We start from the raw sequence: 18567 nt of genomic DNA, 5'->3' as shown, positions 1-18567 counted from the left end.
CTTGTACTGCCATCAGCATCTCGTGGGTGAACATACGGTGCGAGCCAAAGCACTGAGCTATGCCAGCTGAACAGAGGGCCACAAATGAAAAGATGAAGATGGCAATCAAAACGCCACTTGTTGTGTTGACACTGTCGCAATGAAAAATCAGGGCTGCATTGTGTTTTGTCACCATTTCATTCTGCTCATCACCTGCATGGAACTGTATGCCTCCCAAAAGCTTCGCTGCTGCCTCTTCACATATTCCGAATTAAGGGGGGATGAGGGTCTTGAAAACTTGTTTCTTATTTGTCGACATAACCTGTTGAAACTTGGCACACAGATGTATCATAGAATGCTGATTTCAGATATGCATATAGATTTCAAATATCTCACCTGGAAAGCAAGTTATGGCAAAATAACATCCAAATTAGGTCATTTCTTACGGGCCTTTATGATAATTTCTCCGTTAAAAAAAGCTTTTTTAAGAATATGTAGACATTTCCAAAGGTCCACCGCACATCCTAAAGCTTTCCTTTTTCCTTTAAACATGATAGATTAGCAATTAGGCCAAGTGTGGACTAGTCACTGCTGCATTTGTTTTTTCTTTCCAACTTCGTTATTCATTTATGACCAACAAAACGAATTGATAGACATTTTATTAACTTTAGGATAGGCTGTGGGCCTTTGTAAATGTCTGCTTATTCTTAAAAAAGTTTTCTTTAACTGATAAATTACTATAAAAGCCCGTAAGAAATGACCTAATTAGGATATGTTAATTTGCCATATATTTCCTTCCAGGTGAGATATTTGAAATCTTAATGCATATTCAAAATCGGCATCCTATAATATACCTGCATGCTAAGTTTCAGTAAGATAGGTTAACAAATAAGAAAACAAATTTTAAGACCCTCATGCCCCCTTAAAGGAGTGGCCATGGAGGAGTTCCACGAACTGTGGCTACTATTCAAGTTTGTGTAGCAGACGACAAGCAAGAATGGCGTTCCCAGCCACGCGTGGGCAATGTGCCAACTAGCAGAAAAAATCATCCCCATCACTTAAGAGGCTCCATGTTAGCTTGAACCCCACTTTGTTCAAACCTATTTTCAGTCCCTCTTCAAGTTTTCCACTGCGCACAGTCGTCCGCTTCTAGTTTGAACGCGGCCTCGGGCAGCCTACGCTCCACGCAGTGCCTCTAGTGGGCACCTGGTTAACCAGCACGCAGGCGCAGTGGAAGGCATAGGCGTGGCCTTCGCCATGTTGTCTGCTACAGCGCGCCAGCACCACTAGATTGACCTCGCCTTGCAGTGAAATTCACTTTGGCACTGAGTGAACTAAGCGCCCGGAGGATTATCGCTTCTGAGAAAGCAGCTTAGAATCCCAGCATCTGCGCATGGTTAAGACCTGCATCCACGGTGGCAACGGCTTTTCCTAGTTGCTTATTGTTGCAATTGAGACGTAATTAAAGGCTGCTACAGAAAAAACTTCATCCAAATGTGAGTTGAAGTAGTTTACTCTGAGGCCACCACCATTCCCTAGCTGTGATATTTTATAGATTCGAGCACTTCGTGCCCAGCAGCTGGGATAAACCGGCGACCCACAGGTGCTTTCATCCGCTCAAAGTGCCATGCTGCAAAGTCAGTGCTGGATACTTTATACTCACTGGCAATACAGATGCAGGTGAGGTGAACTTTTTTTGATTTCGTAATTTAGCTGAACACAGAGTGGGCTAAGCGCCTAGGGAGTTCCACAAATTTTTTAAATGTAACACTTGAGGCTTTTGAGCACCGCAGCATTCGCGTGGAAACAATTTTCAGTGGCCTCTAAGCTGGCCTTGGTTGCTACTCATATGCAGCCCCTGTTCTCTTCAGTAATGCGATTGGCCAAAGTCATTTTGGAGCAGCTTCTGGAGCAGCCAAAAGTGTGTCTTAGTGCAGAAAAGTGAGTGTTTGACGCAGATTATAGATATATGAAACAAAACAAACATAAGAGCGTGTATTTTTTAACTGTTGTTATGAATTTTTAAACTGGAAGATAATTTAACACCAAGCAGCATAAAAGACAACCACATGCTGCTGGAAAGACCCCAATCCATGAACTCTGCACCTCGTGTAACGTGCTCTCTCAAATGAGGTGTGATGCTTGCTGCCACCCCCGCCCCCTCGCCCAAAGCCATATATCTAAATATCGGGCGTTTCTTTAGCTAATACATTTTTTTTAAAGCCATGAAAGATACATCAGTGAAGGTGGGTGCACGGGTAGACTGTTAGCAAGACTGGCATTCTGTCCATGATAGAGTGCAATTAAAAATAATTAGATGAAATTCATCATAATCATCATCATCAGCCTGACTACATCCACTGCAGGGCAAAGGCCTCTTCCATGTCTCTCCAATTAACCCTGTCCTTTGCCACCTGCGCCTACCCTATGCCTGCAAACTTCCTAATCTCATCTGCCCACCTAAGCTTCTGCTGCCCCCTGCTACGCTTAAATTAATTTAATTAATTCAATTCATAAGCTTTATAATTTTGGTCATATGGCAAAAGATTACACTTTAAAACTGATGGCCCTCAACAGTGAAGCCGAGTATCATGGTTCCATTCATCAAATCTTAAATACATGCTTCTGCGAATTCTTTTAAGTTGGCATTCCCACGCTGGACATGAGCACACCACACACGACCGCTTCTTTTTGACAGGACATAGAAGCGAACCCCAAAACTGGCGCCCAGTTTCCCCTCTTGGGTTGTGCACGGAGGTGAAAATCAACACCGGTGCAATTTGTGAACATTTACGGTGCGCCCTTGATCCCCACAACATGCTGCAGGCCTGCTTCACTTCACATTCTCACTACGCGGGCTGACAATGGGCCTGGTTAGCATAACCGCCTGCATATATACCGACCGATTTAAGGATTCTCAGAAAAATGAGGTTCTCCACTAGTGCCGCCTAACACAGATGTAAGATTACACGCTGCACCAGAGAATTTTGTTCTTAAGAAAATATGGACTTGTGGCCAGGCTTGGCACATATCACTCGCATTTTGTCATTATGTAGCAGCATGTAGCAGGCTTTTCGTTTGGCATAGTTTGGCGCAGTTTACCGCAATTGACGCAGCAATCACATCACATCACACTCTCTTGCACCGTCCATGAAAACAGATTTACACTCTTAAGCAATTGCTCTTCAGTTGAAGCCACACCGTGCTATCAGTTAATTGAAAAAGTGGCACTTTAGTGATAAGTCATCACTAGTGTGCAGCAAGCTTTTTAGTACTCACTGCAAAGTAGACTTCTAAACTAATGCCATCGGTTCATCCTGTTGTCTCTAGACGAGTGGTACTCTTTTCCCGAGCACATTCGGCAATTTGAGGCAAGCTGTTTGATAACAGTTGCGCTGGCATGGGAGTAAACACTGCATCATCAGTGTCATCAGCTAAATGCGGCGTCATCAGTAGAATGAAGCTTTCGAGTTTTATCACTGCACGACAGCAAGGATACATATGTGCAGGAAAAGCCGTTGCCACTGTGAACGCAGCTGTCAACCACACACAGAGACTGGGCTTCTAAGCTGCTGTGTCAGAAATGGTAATCCCCTGGGTGCTTGGCGCGCTCAATGCGAAAGTGAACTTCACCACAAGGCAAGCTCAATCCGGCAGTGCTGGCGCACTGTAGTAGACGACATAGCGAAGGCCATGCCTATGGCTTCCACTGTGCCTGCGCGCTAATTACCAGGCACCCGTGAGAGGCGCTGTGTGGAGCACATGTTGCCCAAAAAAGTCCGAATAATCAAGCATGTTCAAACAGGTTGGGGGTCACGATTTTTGCTCGGCGACTGTATTTGACATTCCTGTGCCTGCAGTTGCAATTGAAATGGCATTTATGCTGCAGGAGGTACTGGCTTGGCTCAGAATCACTCTGATTTGGAAAGCATGTCAATGATGTTCTTGCTTATTTCAGATCATTGCATTACGACACACTTGCTTTAGATGCTGCCTAGTCCGATACTAATACCATGCTTACCTGCTTTCTTCAAAGGTCCAGTTACTTAGTTATATTAGTTACTTAGACATAAATGAATCCACTAATGTCTATTTGGTTGTTTGTTTCAAGTGCTATAACAGAAAATGTACATAGTTAATGTCACCAGATGCACTCTGGCATGCTATCTTTCATGTTCACTTAGGAGAGCAGAAAGTTGGGCTAGTTGGTTGATATGCATACTGAAGAACTTGGCGCGGAACAACGAGGACAAGCGAGCTTGTGTTTGTGACAAGCGTGTTTGTGTTTGAGTTTGTGACAAGCGTGTTTGTCTCGCTTGTCCTTGTTATTCTGCGCCAACTTCTTCAGTTTCATGTTCACCTTGACTGAATGCTCTGTAAAACTCAATTCACTACACATAAAAGCATTTCCAGTTTCCGAATGCTAAACAATGAGATGCAGTTTCATCCACCTTTTTTTCTTAAAGGTATTATCTACTTTTGGGGTATATTAAAAGCTGTTTTGCTCAAGCCCACTCCCCTCTCACAGTTCTTATTTTTCAAAAGAAAAAACAATAACTTAAATCTTGGAGATGTCAAAACTACAAGAATATTCTACATTTACCTTAGCATCACAACCTATTTATTAATATGACAGTATTTAAGCTGTTGTTAAGGCAAAACCCTAGCATTTTCTGCCACGAAATTCAGCGATCGGTCAAGAGAGTGGTGGCATCACCAAGGTCACATGACATCAAGGAACCGATCATATGATGGCGACAAATTTCAAAAACCATCACCACCGGAGGAGCTGGGAGGCTGCAGCAGTTACGGCAATGCTACTGCAGAGGGAAAGCGTAGTAGGTGGCGTTGAGTGTCAGGTGGGCGGAGCACGTAATAAAAAAATTGCTAGTGGTTTAGCTATGGTTAACCCTGGTCAAAAGCGAAAAGCTGCATCTCTCTGGCTACGTTCGTGGTCAAGCGACTGGCAGTTTCCATAGATAGCCATACTGACACACATGCACTAGTAGGCATTTTTTTTATTTGTTAAACATCTTGCTTTCTTCGAAATGACATTAAAGGCGCTCACACAAGACAGTATATATTTAATATAGCTTCAGTGATATTTACAACTGGATAATTTCTTGTTGTATGCGGAGATATAGAACCAAATCCGGTTCCAAATGATGTGCAAGTCCTGCAGATAATTTCAGAAAGCCAAATTGAAAAAGAAATTGGACCCGTCGCCGTGGTTAGGGTGCTGGGCTACTGATCTGGAGTACCTCTTTCTTCCGTCCTTCTTTCACTCCTTCCTTTATGCCTTCCCTCATGTGGTTCACCACCAAGATATGAGACACTGCACCATTTCCTTTCCCCAAAAGCCCATTTTCATTTTCAAAAAGAATTTGGTTTTTTGGGAAAGGAAATGGCACAATGTGAGACAGGGGTAATTTCCTTTCCTTAAAACCAACTTTTATTTCACTTCCCTTCCCTTAACCCCAAGGTTCCTGTGTCCACCCAGTATATCTGAGATGGGTCATTTTTAAGGGTGTGCGAATATTCCTAATTTTGAATACAAATTGAACATGTTTGATATTCGATTCATATTCGTATTCGAGAAAGTGATATTCGAGAATTTCCGAATATTTGAAAATTCCCGAATACTTGCCAGCGATCACATACTGTGCAGACTTTTATAAATTCGATTGTAGCAAAAACACAATATCTGGGAAAATTAGCCGATGATCAAGTAAAAAATTCCAGGAAAACAATAGAGGTCCTATTCCCTTCCTTCTCCGTCGTTTATCACGCGGACGGATCGCATTCCGACGCCGCCAGGATTGACCTCATGCTAAATTCCGTAAGTGGGCTTTCCCACATATCACCCGTGCTGCGAACAAGATGGCTGACGGTCCGCTTCGAACAATCACAACGCGAAATTGCGCTTTTTTTTATCCTTCCGTAATACGTTACATATTTAATACCCACATCCGAAGAGTGTGTCCTGTCGCCTTCATAACTCTCCGAGCGAGACTTCCGCCATCCCGTTTTGTAATATACGCTATGCGGGAAAGCCTACTTGTGGAATGTCGCGGGAGCCTCCTGAAGGGGCGCATCGAGTTGTCACAATAGGGCAACCGACCCTGTAAAAATCTCGCCTATTGCATGGTGCATTGTAACCTGCGCACCTCTTTAGTGGGCGTAACAGCAGGTGTGACAACGATCGGAAGGCTCCTGCCGCTAGGCCAAAAAGAAAAGATAGCCTGGCCGCGTAGTTTCGGTTTCTGAGCTTCGCCGCTGCCCCGCGGCAACTGCAACTGTTGGCCCGCACATTCGCCGGTGGTCCAACCCCAGATCCACGCGGCTTTCGGACGCCGACTGGCGCGTCGCGGGTTATTTCTTTTTCCTTTTTAGAAACTGTCTTGCCGTTAACAACGCCAGTGTGTGTTCCCTGGCCCCCTGCTCGCATTTGTGTTGTTCTTCCAGCACTTCAAAAAAACGGGCGGCTCGTCACGGGCTTACAGGTATTAGCGCGATGGAGCCGCCTCATAAGGCCTTACTGCATCTTCGCATTTTCGGCAGGATGTTTTTCCGGGGGGAGGGGGGCGCAGGTAATTTTATAAACCGAGGCCTTCAGATGAACCGGGGAACTTCTTTCGATCCCTTGAAATCCGAATGAATGAGGTTTTACTAGTCATCATGTTATTTTTTTGTTGCCAGTCTTGTCTTTTTGTGGATTTTGTTTTGCATGACCTCATTATAGTTTGGATACTGTTATGCTGTCTAAACAAGTAGTATACATTTCTGCGCATATCATGTTTTTTAATACGGTACTGAGGCAGTCTAGTTTTGTTTATTTTAGTTGCCTAGACCATACACTATTTTGAAAAAAATAAGGGCAACAACATTTGCTTGTTTATCATTTTCTGAAAATTTTTTTTTGTCCATATTTGAAGCCATATTTTCTTCATATTCATATTCAATTCCTATTCGAAAAATTTCAATATTCGCACCCTAGTCATTTTGTTTCCATAAAACCAACTTTATTTCACTTCCCTTACCACGTGATTTGGGTGTCCACCCAGATATGTGAGATAGGCCTAATTTCCTTTCCTTAAAACCAATTTTCACTTCATTTTCCTTCCCTTATGTCCTGCAGTTTGGGTGTCCACAAGATACATGAGACAGACAGACGTCATTTCCTTGTTTGACCTCTAGCTACATTCAAGGTCAAACTTGCCCGCTTTTCGGTTCAATAAAATAAAACACTTTATGGCTGTGAGTGTGTTTCAAACCTGCGGTGGCGTGAACAAATCAGCTTTGCTGGCCACTGCATTAGACCACTACGCCATCACCGCAGCCGAACATCCCACGAGCTGAACTTCCAGTCTCTCGCGCTGTGCTTTGGATGGTCAACTTCCATCCATGCGCAATGGATCCAGAACATACTGCTATCAAATTGCCTTAGTAAGGTCTATTAAGCAGTCCCATAATTTTAGTATTACTATAGTTAGTTGAATTTTTAAAAATGCATTTTCCCACACTTTCATTGCCATGGCACAGGTATCCATGAAGATAAATTGTATGCTTCAACTGATGCTAACGCAGCCAAACTCTTCGTTAAGGCACAGTATGTATTTTAGTACATATACAAACAATACCACGTCTAATACAATCGTGCAGAGAAAATTAACATTTTTAGACCTTGCGATCGATGCTCAAAGAAACTATTGTGCAAGTCATGTAAAGAAAAAAAAATTGCAACTTTGTATGAAGCTGTTTCTTTAGACACTCCTGACAGGTACACAGTGATAGTTGTAATGCACTAATAATGATTGCGATACAACATTGCAAATCGAAAGTGCAAACTGTCATCATTTACTGCAGGTAAGTTTCACAGTGTTTGGTGAGAAAGAAGGTGAGCATCAGTTGAAAGTGATGCACACCTTGTGCCTATGCCGGCTTCTACTGTGTACAGTTATCGCTGTGCAGTGAAACCTATTTCAGACTGCTACCCCACAAATGGCCCTAAGGTTTAGCTGTATGTGGCTTTCAGCCAAGAAAACCATCCAGTGACTGCAGGGAAAAAAATTGTAAACTGAACCGAAACAAAAAAAAAAGATTGAAATCAGAAACAAATATATAATGTGAGGCTTGACATCTCAAAGCTGCATGTGCGATATGAGGAATCCTCTAGCAAAGTGTAACAGATTAATTTCGATTACCAGAGGTTCTTTCCCATACACTGAAATTGCACAGAACATTGCCGTTTTTGTATTTTGTCTCCATCGCAATATGGCCGCCCAGCTGGGATTCAATTCCACCAGCTTGGCGTCGGCAGCCAAATGCCAAAGCCTCTTAGGCAATGCTGCAGGGAATTGTCACACACATTAAAAAGGGCCTAAAACAAAGTATTCAGAAGTGTAGGCATACCTTCCCACCAATCCGGTACTTGCGATGATGTGGGAGTGTTTCCTTTTTTGTTTGCTGCAAGAAATTTAACATAATCAGTGATATACTCCAGTGTAGCACTCCTGCTTATGTTTTCAAATAAGCACGGTAATGCTTACAATCGGTTATAGGCTTGCTTAAAATTGTGCTTGGCTCTGCAAGAGAGTTTGAGTAACAACTCCTTAAGAAAGCAAACCCCCCAAAATTAATGGCTAAACAAGCCTCACCTAAACAGTATCCATACGTAGCTAAGCTCTTCCAAGCCTTATACCATGCCTCAAGGACTACAAGAAATTTTTCACGTAGGTGTAGCAACCTGAACGTTTCCGAGAATGTCATTAATGGCTTCGAGAATACAGATGTCTTGTCTTTCTAGAGTTACGAATAAATATTTGTGATATGGCATTGCTACTACCCAATTCTCAATTGTGCATTCACTAAAACATTTCTGCAATGGTATTCCCAAAAATATACAAAAAATCTCAAAGGAACATTGAAGACAACTCTGGTCAATTATTGTTCTCAATAAAAATTGAATCTCTGTCTCTTTCTGGCTAAGCTGATGTTTGTCTGGCAGAAAAAGACACATTTACCAATGAGAAAATTGCATTTAAAAATCTTCCCGTAGCTGCATCAAACTCATGATGTGTACACCGAAAAGGATGGGTAACCACCATGTGGAAGTGAATGGTGCTGTAGCATATCCTCTGGGATTCATGCCCAAAAATCTGTAATGATGCACACATATTATTGCAAAATCGGCTGGTAATGGCGACACCTGTATTTTATTTGTTGGTCTCTTCCGGCTTATAAAAGCTCCTTTTTCAGGGAGTGGTCTCTTTGTGTTTAGAATGCAGTACCCTATTGATTCAGGCCTACTTCTATTTGTCTTCAGTATCCCTTTATTACATCAGCCACTGCACCAGCCTCAGTAAACCTTATCACAAAGCTGAAGGTGTATGCTCATAATTTTTCACAACAGCCATTGCTTCATTGTCTCTAAAGCAGTTTTTACTGCAATTGTTGACATATGCCAGAGCAGTAAAACCAGGACTGTACTTGTAACGCATAAACCGAGGCTGACTTTGCCTTGAGAGACAGCTCAGTGACACCATCGGTGACTAAATTTCAAAGGCTTGTACTGTTTGCGCCATGTCCCACGAATGAATAAAGAAGTGCAAAATGGCAGCATACATTTTGCCTTGGGAATGAAACACTTTGCCAGCTATTCATTGTGAGGGAAGCTTTAGCTCAGGAGAATTCCCTTCAGAAGAACATGCTGAATGCATGGGTCTTTGTGTTAGGGGAAGAGGGCTGGGCTTACCCACAAACAGCCCCCGTCAAATGTATACAGCCCAAGAGGTTTGCATCTAAGCTGCTTAGCGGGGCTCCCTAGCATATCTAGCAGTCCAAAGCTTGGGAGGGTTGAGGACGCGAAGCCATTCCTCTTTCCAGAGATTATGGTCACTGAGGATGCATAACAAGGCATATAGTAGGCCTCACAAGCAAGCCCCTTGGGCCATATACTTTTAACGGGGGGTGTACATGGTACATACAGCCTCTGTCCAAAGTAATGAGCCCAAGGGGTTTGCGCTTCTAGGCCCTGTATGGGGCATTTGTAGCATCCATGAAGTCTGGACTTTAGAAGGAGTGAAGATAAGAACTCCTCTCAACTTGAAGAGATTTCGAACTCTTTCAATGCGTGATAAGCCACACAATGTGGCCAAGAAGGAAAGCTCACAGCCTCCTAACTTTTGACAAAGGCAGCACCTGCAATATATCTCTCCTCGTGTTTCACTCCCTTTAACCCATTCCTCGTGACACAGTTCGAGTTACCAACAAAATTGAAACAGTCACTCTGTGCCTTTCCTCTCCCTTCCAACGTCCTCCTCCTTCATACTGGGTTTTCCAAGCAGTGTTACACATTTTTCTTTATGCACAAATACAGCAAAACCTGGATAAAACGAAATCGAGAAAAGTCTGACTTTTCATTACATGCAGGTTTTTGATACATGTAGTTTCGCATGAAGACTCGCATAAGACAAAGCAGAAACTGAACCAAAATAAGAAACAAATATAAGTAAAATACCTAGTAAACATTCGCGTTAAATACCTGTAACTTGAGTTGGTAAAATGCTATAAAAGAAGAAGCATTTTGTGAATATGTTGATAACATGACTGTTCTAGCAGCTGCCGCCATCTCCACCACGGCTCACACAACAATGCTGCACATGGAGTGAAAAAAGTAAAGTGGAGGGGAAAAGGGGGAGGAGACAGAGGCGCCTGCACCTTCCCCTGTACCCCCCGCTTTTAGTATGGCTGGGTAGTGTTGCCCTTGAAAATGGACTCTGTGCTCGCCTCACATCACCAGCACTTAAAGCTGTGCCAGCTCCCGGCACGCGTGAACAACCCTGCAGCGACAATAGACGTGCACTGCTCATCCTCAGTCTTTTTACTACACCCTGTTGTTTTGCAATCCTTTTGAATATGCACTGTTGCATGCCACTCCGTGTAATGTTACAAGAGTGAAAGCTGCAGACACTACGACATTTACCACGGAATGGTGTAGATGGCAATGGAGTATGGTGCATTATGTCAACTGTGTTCACTCAATGCTACTGCACACATTCCTCTTGTGAAAGCACTGCAGCACTAGATTATAAACAGTCAGTGCAGAGAGTTCATCATATCAAAATGGACCACCGCAACACATTTGTTACATGGAGTCCACAAGTGCACACACTCCTATGGGAACGGGTTAGAGAATTGAGAAAGTTCATACATTGTGGAATTCTCTACATGGAAATTCATCACATCCAGGCTCAACTGTATTTTGTTACTGGCAGTTTCATGATAAATTATTCAACTGTGCAAAAACTAATTTGCCAATAAGTTTAAATATCCACTACACTCTATAAACTATGTTAACATATTGTCTAAAAGCACCAAGCAAACTAAAATATCATATACTGAAGGCAGCTTTTCAGAAATATGCCAATGTGCACCTACCAGGGCATAGACGTGCACTTTGACTGCAAAGTCTGCCCGTAGATCTCGCAAAGTCATGTGGTTGCTGAAGCAGAGAGCATTGGTGCCAGCATTGTCTGCTGTTGACAGCATCTGGCTGGCCAGCACCTGGGCCCCGTGGCTTATCAGGCACAGGAAGTAATGTACATCTTCTCCTAAAAGCAATCACACAAAATTAAGAGACATGACAGTATCGATGGTGTCTAGCAAGCTACTCTTTTCAAAATCCTAAACATTTCTTTCTTTTCCCAGACTATTTTAGTCAAAATTCCTCGACCACAGAAAAAGCAGAAAAACATAGTGGCTTGCATAATAACAGACAAAATACATGTCTATAACAACAGACAATATACATGCCATTAAAACAAATTTGCTTTTCCTGTTTGAGAAAGTGGATTTTTTGCTCAAGGAAGTCCAGTAAAAAACAGCTTGAGGCTGCAACTGACAATACATTCACTGCTTCTCTTCCAGCTCTGAAATTTCCTTTTCTTCCGAAGATGTGATGTTCTCATTAAGTGTGCGAACCTTATTCTTTGTTTGAAAGCAAATATGAACAATAAACACTGGATGCAAATAGAATTCAATATTCTTGAGTAGTTAAAATACTGAGACAGACAATTTAAGTTCAAAGACAAATGCATTTCCACAAAATACAGTGATCAACAGTAGCAGACCTTGCACACAAATATTTTACTCCTCCTCTTCCCCATTTACCACATCCTAGCAGCATGAGGCATCACATAATGAGGTAGGGCATAGTGTAATGTAGAAGGGGCACAATATAACATAGGCACACAAGATATAGCTATGTTCACGAGAAAAAGTTATGATATTATGACTTAATGTTTACATGACAAGGAAGCTGCTGAAGGTTGTGAAACATTGTACAGTAACAGCTCATTAATTCGAACTTCAAGAGACCGAAAAAAATAATCGAATTATCCGAAAGTTCGAATTATCGAATGACCCCGAAAAACTGTCAAGAACTGCTTGCATCAAGGTATATTTGTTTGGTGAAAGACTTAGCAAAGGATGCCTGCTTTTGAGACAAGAGTGGCACAGCAATGACTATTTCTCATGTTTCCATCAATACTTTATTGCAAGCATGCTGTCAAGAGCGTCAAAACACAAATGCTCCAAAATCATTAAGGGCTTCCCTGGCATCCTTCACGATGCAACACAGTGGAGCTTCACCACACGAACTGCGAACGGCAAGTGGCGAGCACACAGTTTTGGTGGACAGGAAGAATGGACCACACGGACGGAAGTGAAGCAAACACTCAGCGGTGTTGAAGCGAAGAGGGGAGAAGAAAAGAAGAGGAGGGAGAAGGGGAGAAAGCACCAGCAACGTGCCAATCAGCCTTCGAAACGTCCGTTGGCTGGATGATGCTAGCTGGTTGAGCCCATCGTCAGTGACGGCTGGCACGAAGATCATAAAAGTGAAACTGAGACTATATTGTCGGGCTGTTCTCGAAGACAGGACCATCCATTCATCATCACGTCTGCCGTTGCAGCCGGTGTCAGAGGTGCACGGACTGAGAGTGGCTCTGCAGCATGGAATTCAATTTTTGAGTAGGGCTACTTCGACAATCTCTTGCCACGCTGGTCATAACTGGATGCGGCCTTCCTTTGGGAGCTCGCTCGAATTAAACGGTGCCAGATCCGCAGCATCCGAATTAACTGGATGCGGCCTTCCTTTGGGAGCCCGCTCGAATTAAACGGTGCGAGATCCGCAGCATCCGAATTAAAAAGCATACGACGCCACAGAATTACATGGGTGTTGGTTAGGACCGAGCCAGCAGTTCAAATTATCCGGATTTCCAAGTTAATGGCGATCGAATTAGGGAGCTTTTACTATAAGCTTGCCCCTCACGTTCTTCAAGTAGAGATTCTCTTCTCATCACAGTGCAGACACAGAACAGACGCATTTCCTTTTAGTGGCTGATGAGGCTAGATATCCCTTCAATGATCGAGCGAGGTCGACTTGCGAAAGGCATAATGCGGAGCATTTCTTCGAAACACAGAGCATGATTTGCAAAATGAAAGACCAACAGCTTAACCTGCAACACGAGCGAAACCTTCAGCGAGACAACTCGTTCCGCGCTCCCTTGTGACACCTCAAGACACAGGCCCTACTGGTTTGAGAGCTTAGATTTGGCGGTTTGTTAAAATTATGCTCACAAATGTCTTTGCTGCTTTATCGATTCACATAAGTGGTGCAATCCAATGGCAATACCTGAGCTTTCACAAGAGCAACAGACAACTTCAGTTTGAGAAACTATTAGGGAATTCCTTTAACAGAGCTCTGAAACACATTCTCAGAAGAGTACATAAACTTGCTCAATCACTACATTGCATAGTCATAAACACCTGAGCCAAATAATACACTTCTACATGCAGCAGAGAACCCACAATTGCACACGAAAGTTCGGGAGCCCTTTCCCGTGACTTTCTCATACTCATGCCCTCCCCTGTGTCACGCCCCTGTGTATGACGGTTAAGAGATGACTATTGGTTACATTCTTTCAAACGTCACGCAGCTACCATGGTCATCACCAGTCAGTCGTGTCGCTTTGGCGTTGGCGGTGGGGCCCGCGGAGGAGAGCTGACCTTTCAGTGTGCAAAAAGTGGTGTGAGAGAAAAAAGTGTGAGGACGCTTAAATTCAAATTTTGTCTACAGTTAACTCAGCTTCTACAAAGTACATCAAAAAATTTCTTCTTGGAGGATATTTGTGAGGTGGAGTCCTTTAACATTACATGCATACCACACCTTTACTGACAGACCCTTTCAGAGCCCCTTTAATGATACCCTCCATTATAGTTATTGTGCTGGCAGAAATTTTTTCCTTCAGGCTTTCAACAAACCACCCTCAAGAAAAGGGGCTGACATGGGCTAGTTGGTTCATCATCTATGAAAAGCAATGTTTTTCCCACCTTTCCACTGATTCACTGTGATTCGCTTTAATGCACTTTGTTCACTCTGATGCCCTTTTAAACAGCAGCAATGCCGTGAGATAAGCACGAGGTGACATTCACAAAACAACAGCAGCTTTTTGTTACCTTGGCATCGCAGCTTTAACCACAGAACAACTAGACTGTATTAGTTTTAGTTTCTGCATGGCCTATCAGACAGACACAGCCTGAGAGCAAGCTTTCTAGAACGACTTCGATGTCACAGTAGGGCAGCGTGGTGCTTTGCATGAAAAAGCCGAAAGCACACAAATTTCGTGCCCTACTGCATGGTTCTGGCTTATTCCGTAGAAAATGCTTTTGAATGTAGCTATGTATACTAAAGCAGGGCAGCAACCAGTACAGAACGCACAACAAACCAGTATATGCAATGCTCACTTCGTGGCCAGTGAAAAAAAGACAGCTAGAATGGATAGGATGTCAGGCAAAATGTGGATTTTGAAATTTTAATGTCCTGAAGCCATTCAAGCTATGAGGGATGCCATAGTGGAGGGCTCAGGATTAATTTAGACCACCTGAGATTCTTCAATGTGTGCTGATGTCGCACAGCACACAGGCGCTTTTGTATTTCACCTGCAACAAAACATGGCCGCCATGGCCGGAATCAAACCCATGACTATTAGATCTGGAGCTGGACAACAAAGCCATTGAGCTACTGTGACGGGTCATAGGATGTCAGGCCTTATATGCGTTCAAAGCAAAAAGATGTCATACACATGTGTTTGGACAACGTGCTGGGTATTCGCAGTTTTGTTGTGATTCATGGTAGACAACCATTTTCCCTGACTTGGCCAATGTTTTTATGGTATCCCTGACAATTCTCCGATTTTTCCAGGTGCACAAAATTTCCTTTACAATTCCAGGTTTTCCAGGTCGCTAGACATGCTGATATCCAGCAGTGAAATTGCCACATGAGAAACACAACATTGGCAGAGGCAACCTTAAAAGACACTACAATGAGGTGTCGAAACTGTTTACACAATATAAACTCTGAAGCAGCACAAAAAAATTACCCTCCGATGATGTATTTCAGAAAACATGGCCTGTCTACAGATTTATCCTTTACAGAGTGAATTTTTTTTCTTGCTTTTGTGCTTCCCTGCTTTTCGTTTCCTTCTGTTCAAGCATTGCACTAAAAAAAAAAAAGTTAAGAGGCACGTAAACGTCCCATATTTTTATGCTTCTAGATGAACTTGGCATCACCAGCTTAGGTGGCTTACTGGTCATTTAGTCCCTGTTCTCTCACTGTGACGTTTTACACATGTCTTCCTAAATGTGCTGCCCTTACAGTCATCCGTTCCCAAGGTAAGAGTGTGCAGCAGAAAAATGCAGTTGTCCTGTACAATCAATGCTACACTGCCACAAACACAGCCAATGCAACATAGTTGGTGTAACTGCTCGACAACTAGCAAAAATTCAGGAAATAAAATTTCAGCCAGACAAGAGCACAAAAAAATGCAACCTTTAAATGAAAATGAACTTTTTGTCAATGGCTGAAGGCAAATGAACTAACAAATGATCTTCTGCCAATAAAACTCTGGTGGTGCATGAAGAGAAAGAAGAATTCACTGGGCTGATGCATGCACACTGTATCATATACAGTGTCCAAGCTAACTTTTGCCAGGGTTTTAAAATATGCTGCGACACTCTGGGACGACGCAACGAAATGCATGTTGCTGGCCGTTGTATGGAGCAACTCACACTATTTTTTGTATTGTGCTTAATTGCATAATTAGTCGAGATTAATTAAGCAGCTTCGGAAGCAACGAAGAGAGGAGAAAAAGTCCAAGGAGAAAGTTGTAGAACGGTCTGCGAAACGTCCAACTCGACAGTTTCTAGCTTTCCATCTATTATGTATCGGCTTTTTTTTAGCTCATTGTAGATGCCCGCGAAATACAAAAAAGCAAAAAAAAAAAAAAACACGCAACATGTCCGATTCCGTGCCGCGATTGCAGTGCTCTCAAACGTTCCGTGTAGGAACAAACAGAACAATTAGCCCGTAGTGCTGCCGCTTAAAACATGACAGGGCAGTGACGCAGCAGCTGGCTGTGCAATATACGCAAGCGGTATGCTTACCTTGTGCCGCTTGATAGCGACAAGCAGACAAAGTCCTTATCGCTTGCGCTCGCGTAAATCCCATAGCCAGCGCCTGCATCGCAGCCCTGTCACGTTTTAAGCGGCAGCACACCGGGATAAATGTTCTGTTCATTCCTACACGGAACGTTTGAGAGCACAGCAATCATAATGGCACACAAGCGGGCATGTCGCGTGGTATTTTTTGTATTTCACGGGCATCTGCAGAGAGCAAAAAAAAAGCCAATACGTAATAGATGGACAGTTAGAAACTGTTCAGTTGGACGTTTCATGGACCATCCTACAACTTTCCCATTGGACTTTCTCGCCTATCTTCGTTGCTTCTGAAGCTGCTTAATTAATCTTGACTAATTATGCAATTAAGCAGAATAAAAAAAATCGTGTGAGTTGCTCCATACAACAGCCTGCAACATGCATTTGGACACGTCGTCTTAGAGTGCCGCAGCATATTTTAAAACCCTGGCTAAAGTTAGCTGGGACACCGTGTATATTGTGTTGTAATACAGTGGCACAAAGACCTCAGCACAATTGGCCCCTACCTGAATACCGCAGTGCTAACTTAAAGTTAAATCTTCCTATCATTGCAACAAAAATGGAGCCAATCTTATGTTTGCAGATGTCACACTGCCACTTCCATGCTCACAGGAAACTTGAATAAATAATGGTGTGATTTCTTTTATCTCATATTCCCATATACAAATGATGCTGATATGTGGACAAACATCTCACTTCCTTTTATCCATAGCTACATGGCATATGATGTGCAGTGAAAGCTCATTAATTCGAATTTCAAGGGACAGGAAAAAATGTTCCAATAATTCAAAAGTTTGAATTATCGAATGACTCCGATAAAACTGCCAAGAACTGCTTGCATCATGGTAAATTTATTTGGCAATAGACTCGGTAATGGTCGCCTGATATTGGGATGAGTACAGCCCAGCACTCATTATTTTTCACGTTTCCATCAATGCTTTATTGCATGCATACTGTGAGGAGCATTGAAGCAAAATAGCAAAATTTCTACAACATCGTAAAAGCCTCCTTTATCCTTCACAGTGCGACTTGGTGGCGTTCTATTGCTACTGCGTCACACCCATGACAAGCGGTACTGTCACGTGACTAGTGCGCAGTTTTGGCAGACTGGAAAAATGGAACCATGTGAACAGAAGGGAATGAAATGGTTCAACGGAGCTGAAGCAGCGAGAAAAAAAAAATGGGGAAAGAAAACACCGGCAATGCGGCAATCAGCGCCCGAAATGGTACACAGCTGGGTTAGGTTGGCTGGTAGATGCTTGCTGATTGAGCCGCCGTTACTGCGGCATGGTTCGAAGCTCAAAAAAGTGAAACCGAAACTAAGCAGTCGCACTGTTCTCAGAGACAGGGCAGTTCGTTTGTTGTCACACCTGCCATGGCACGTACATCAGAGGTACGCAGGCAGCTATGCAGCCTGGAACTCAGGTTTTGAGTAAAGCTGTTTCGATGATTTCTTGCTGTGCCGGCCATACCTGGATGCGGCCTCCTTTGGGAGTCTTCGAATTTACTGGTGCAGGACCCATAGCATCCAATTTAGCGAGCGTCCAATGTCACAGGTTTATATGGTCACTGGCCGGGACCGAGCCAGCAGTTCGAATCATCCGGATTTCCGAATTAATGGGGGTCAAATTAATGAGCTTTTACTTTACACACAATGCACTACCTCAAAACAATAAAGTTATTTCCAGTCTTTAGGCTGAAAATTGAACAATGCTAGATGCTAGCCCAACAACATGCATGATTATCACGTTTGATGACTCAGCAAATGATGAACTTTGATGACCCAGTTTTTTGAAGTCACTAAGACGCTAGCCAACAAAAATGTGCATACCCAGAATCCCTTCAAGTTGAGCAGCCAGGAACTCTCGCTTGAGGGGCAGCTGCAGCTGGCTCAGGGTCAGGGAAGCACGCTCAGGAACCACTTCGTCATCTCCACACCCACCACGCGTTTTGAGCCGTTCCACTTCTGCTAGACAAGCTTGCCTGCGCTCAGCTGGTGGGTCCCAAATGCATCCAGAAGTTACTTTAGAGGAC

The 18567-nt window shown here is 43.2% G+C and overlaps 1 protein-coding gene across 2 annotated transcripts in view; it reads right to left on the bottom strand.

Annotated features, from left to right (window-relative positions):
- LOC144114855 (uncharacterized) overlaps positions 1-18567 on the bottom strand; it is a 96770-nt gene that overhangs the window by 22961 nt on the left and 55242 nt on the right. For both annotated transcript variants that reach the window (XM_077648855.1, XM_077648856.1), the window contains 3 exons: positions 18365-18526; positions 11419-11591; positions 8392-8445 (listed from right to left, as the gene is read on the bottom strand). In XM_077648855.1, coding sequence (XP_077504981.1) covers positions 8392-8445; positions 11419-11591; positions 18365-18526 — 389 coding nt within the window. The remainder of the gene's footprint in view (positions 1-8391; positions 8446-11418; positions 11592-18364; positions 18527-18567) is intronic.

This window comes from Amblyomma americanum, chromosome 1, assembly GCF_052857255.1.
Source record: "Amblyomma americanum isolate KBUSLIRL-KWMA chromosome 1, ASM5285725v1, whole genome shotgun sequence".
Lineage (NCBI taxonomy): Eukaryota > Metazoa > Arthropoda > Arachnida > Ixodida > Ixodidae > Amblyomma > Amblyomma americanum.
This window is presented reverse-complemented; position numbering and strand designations above follow the sequence as displayed.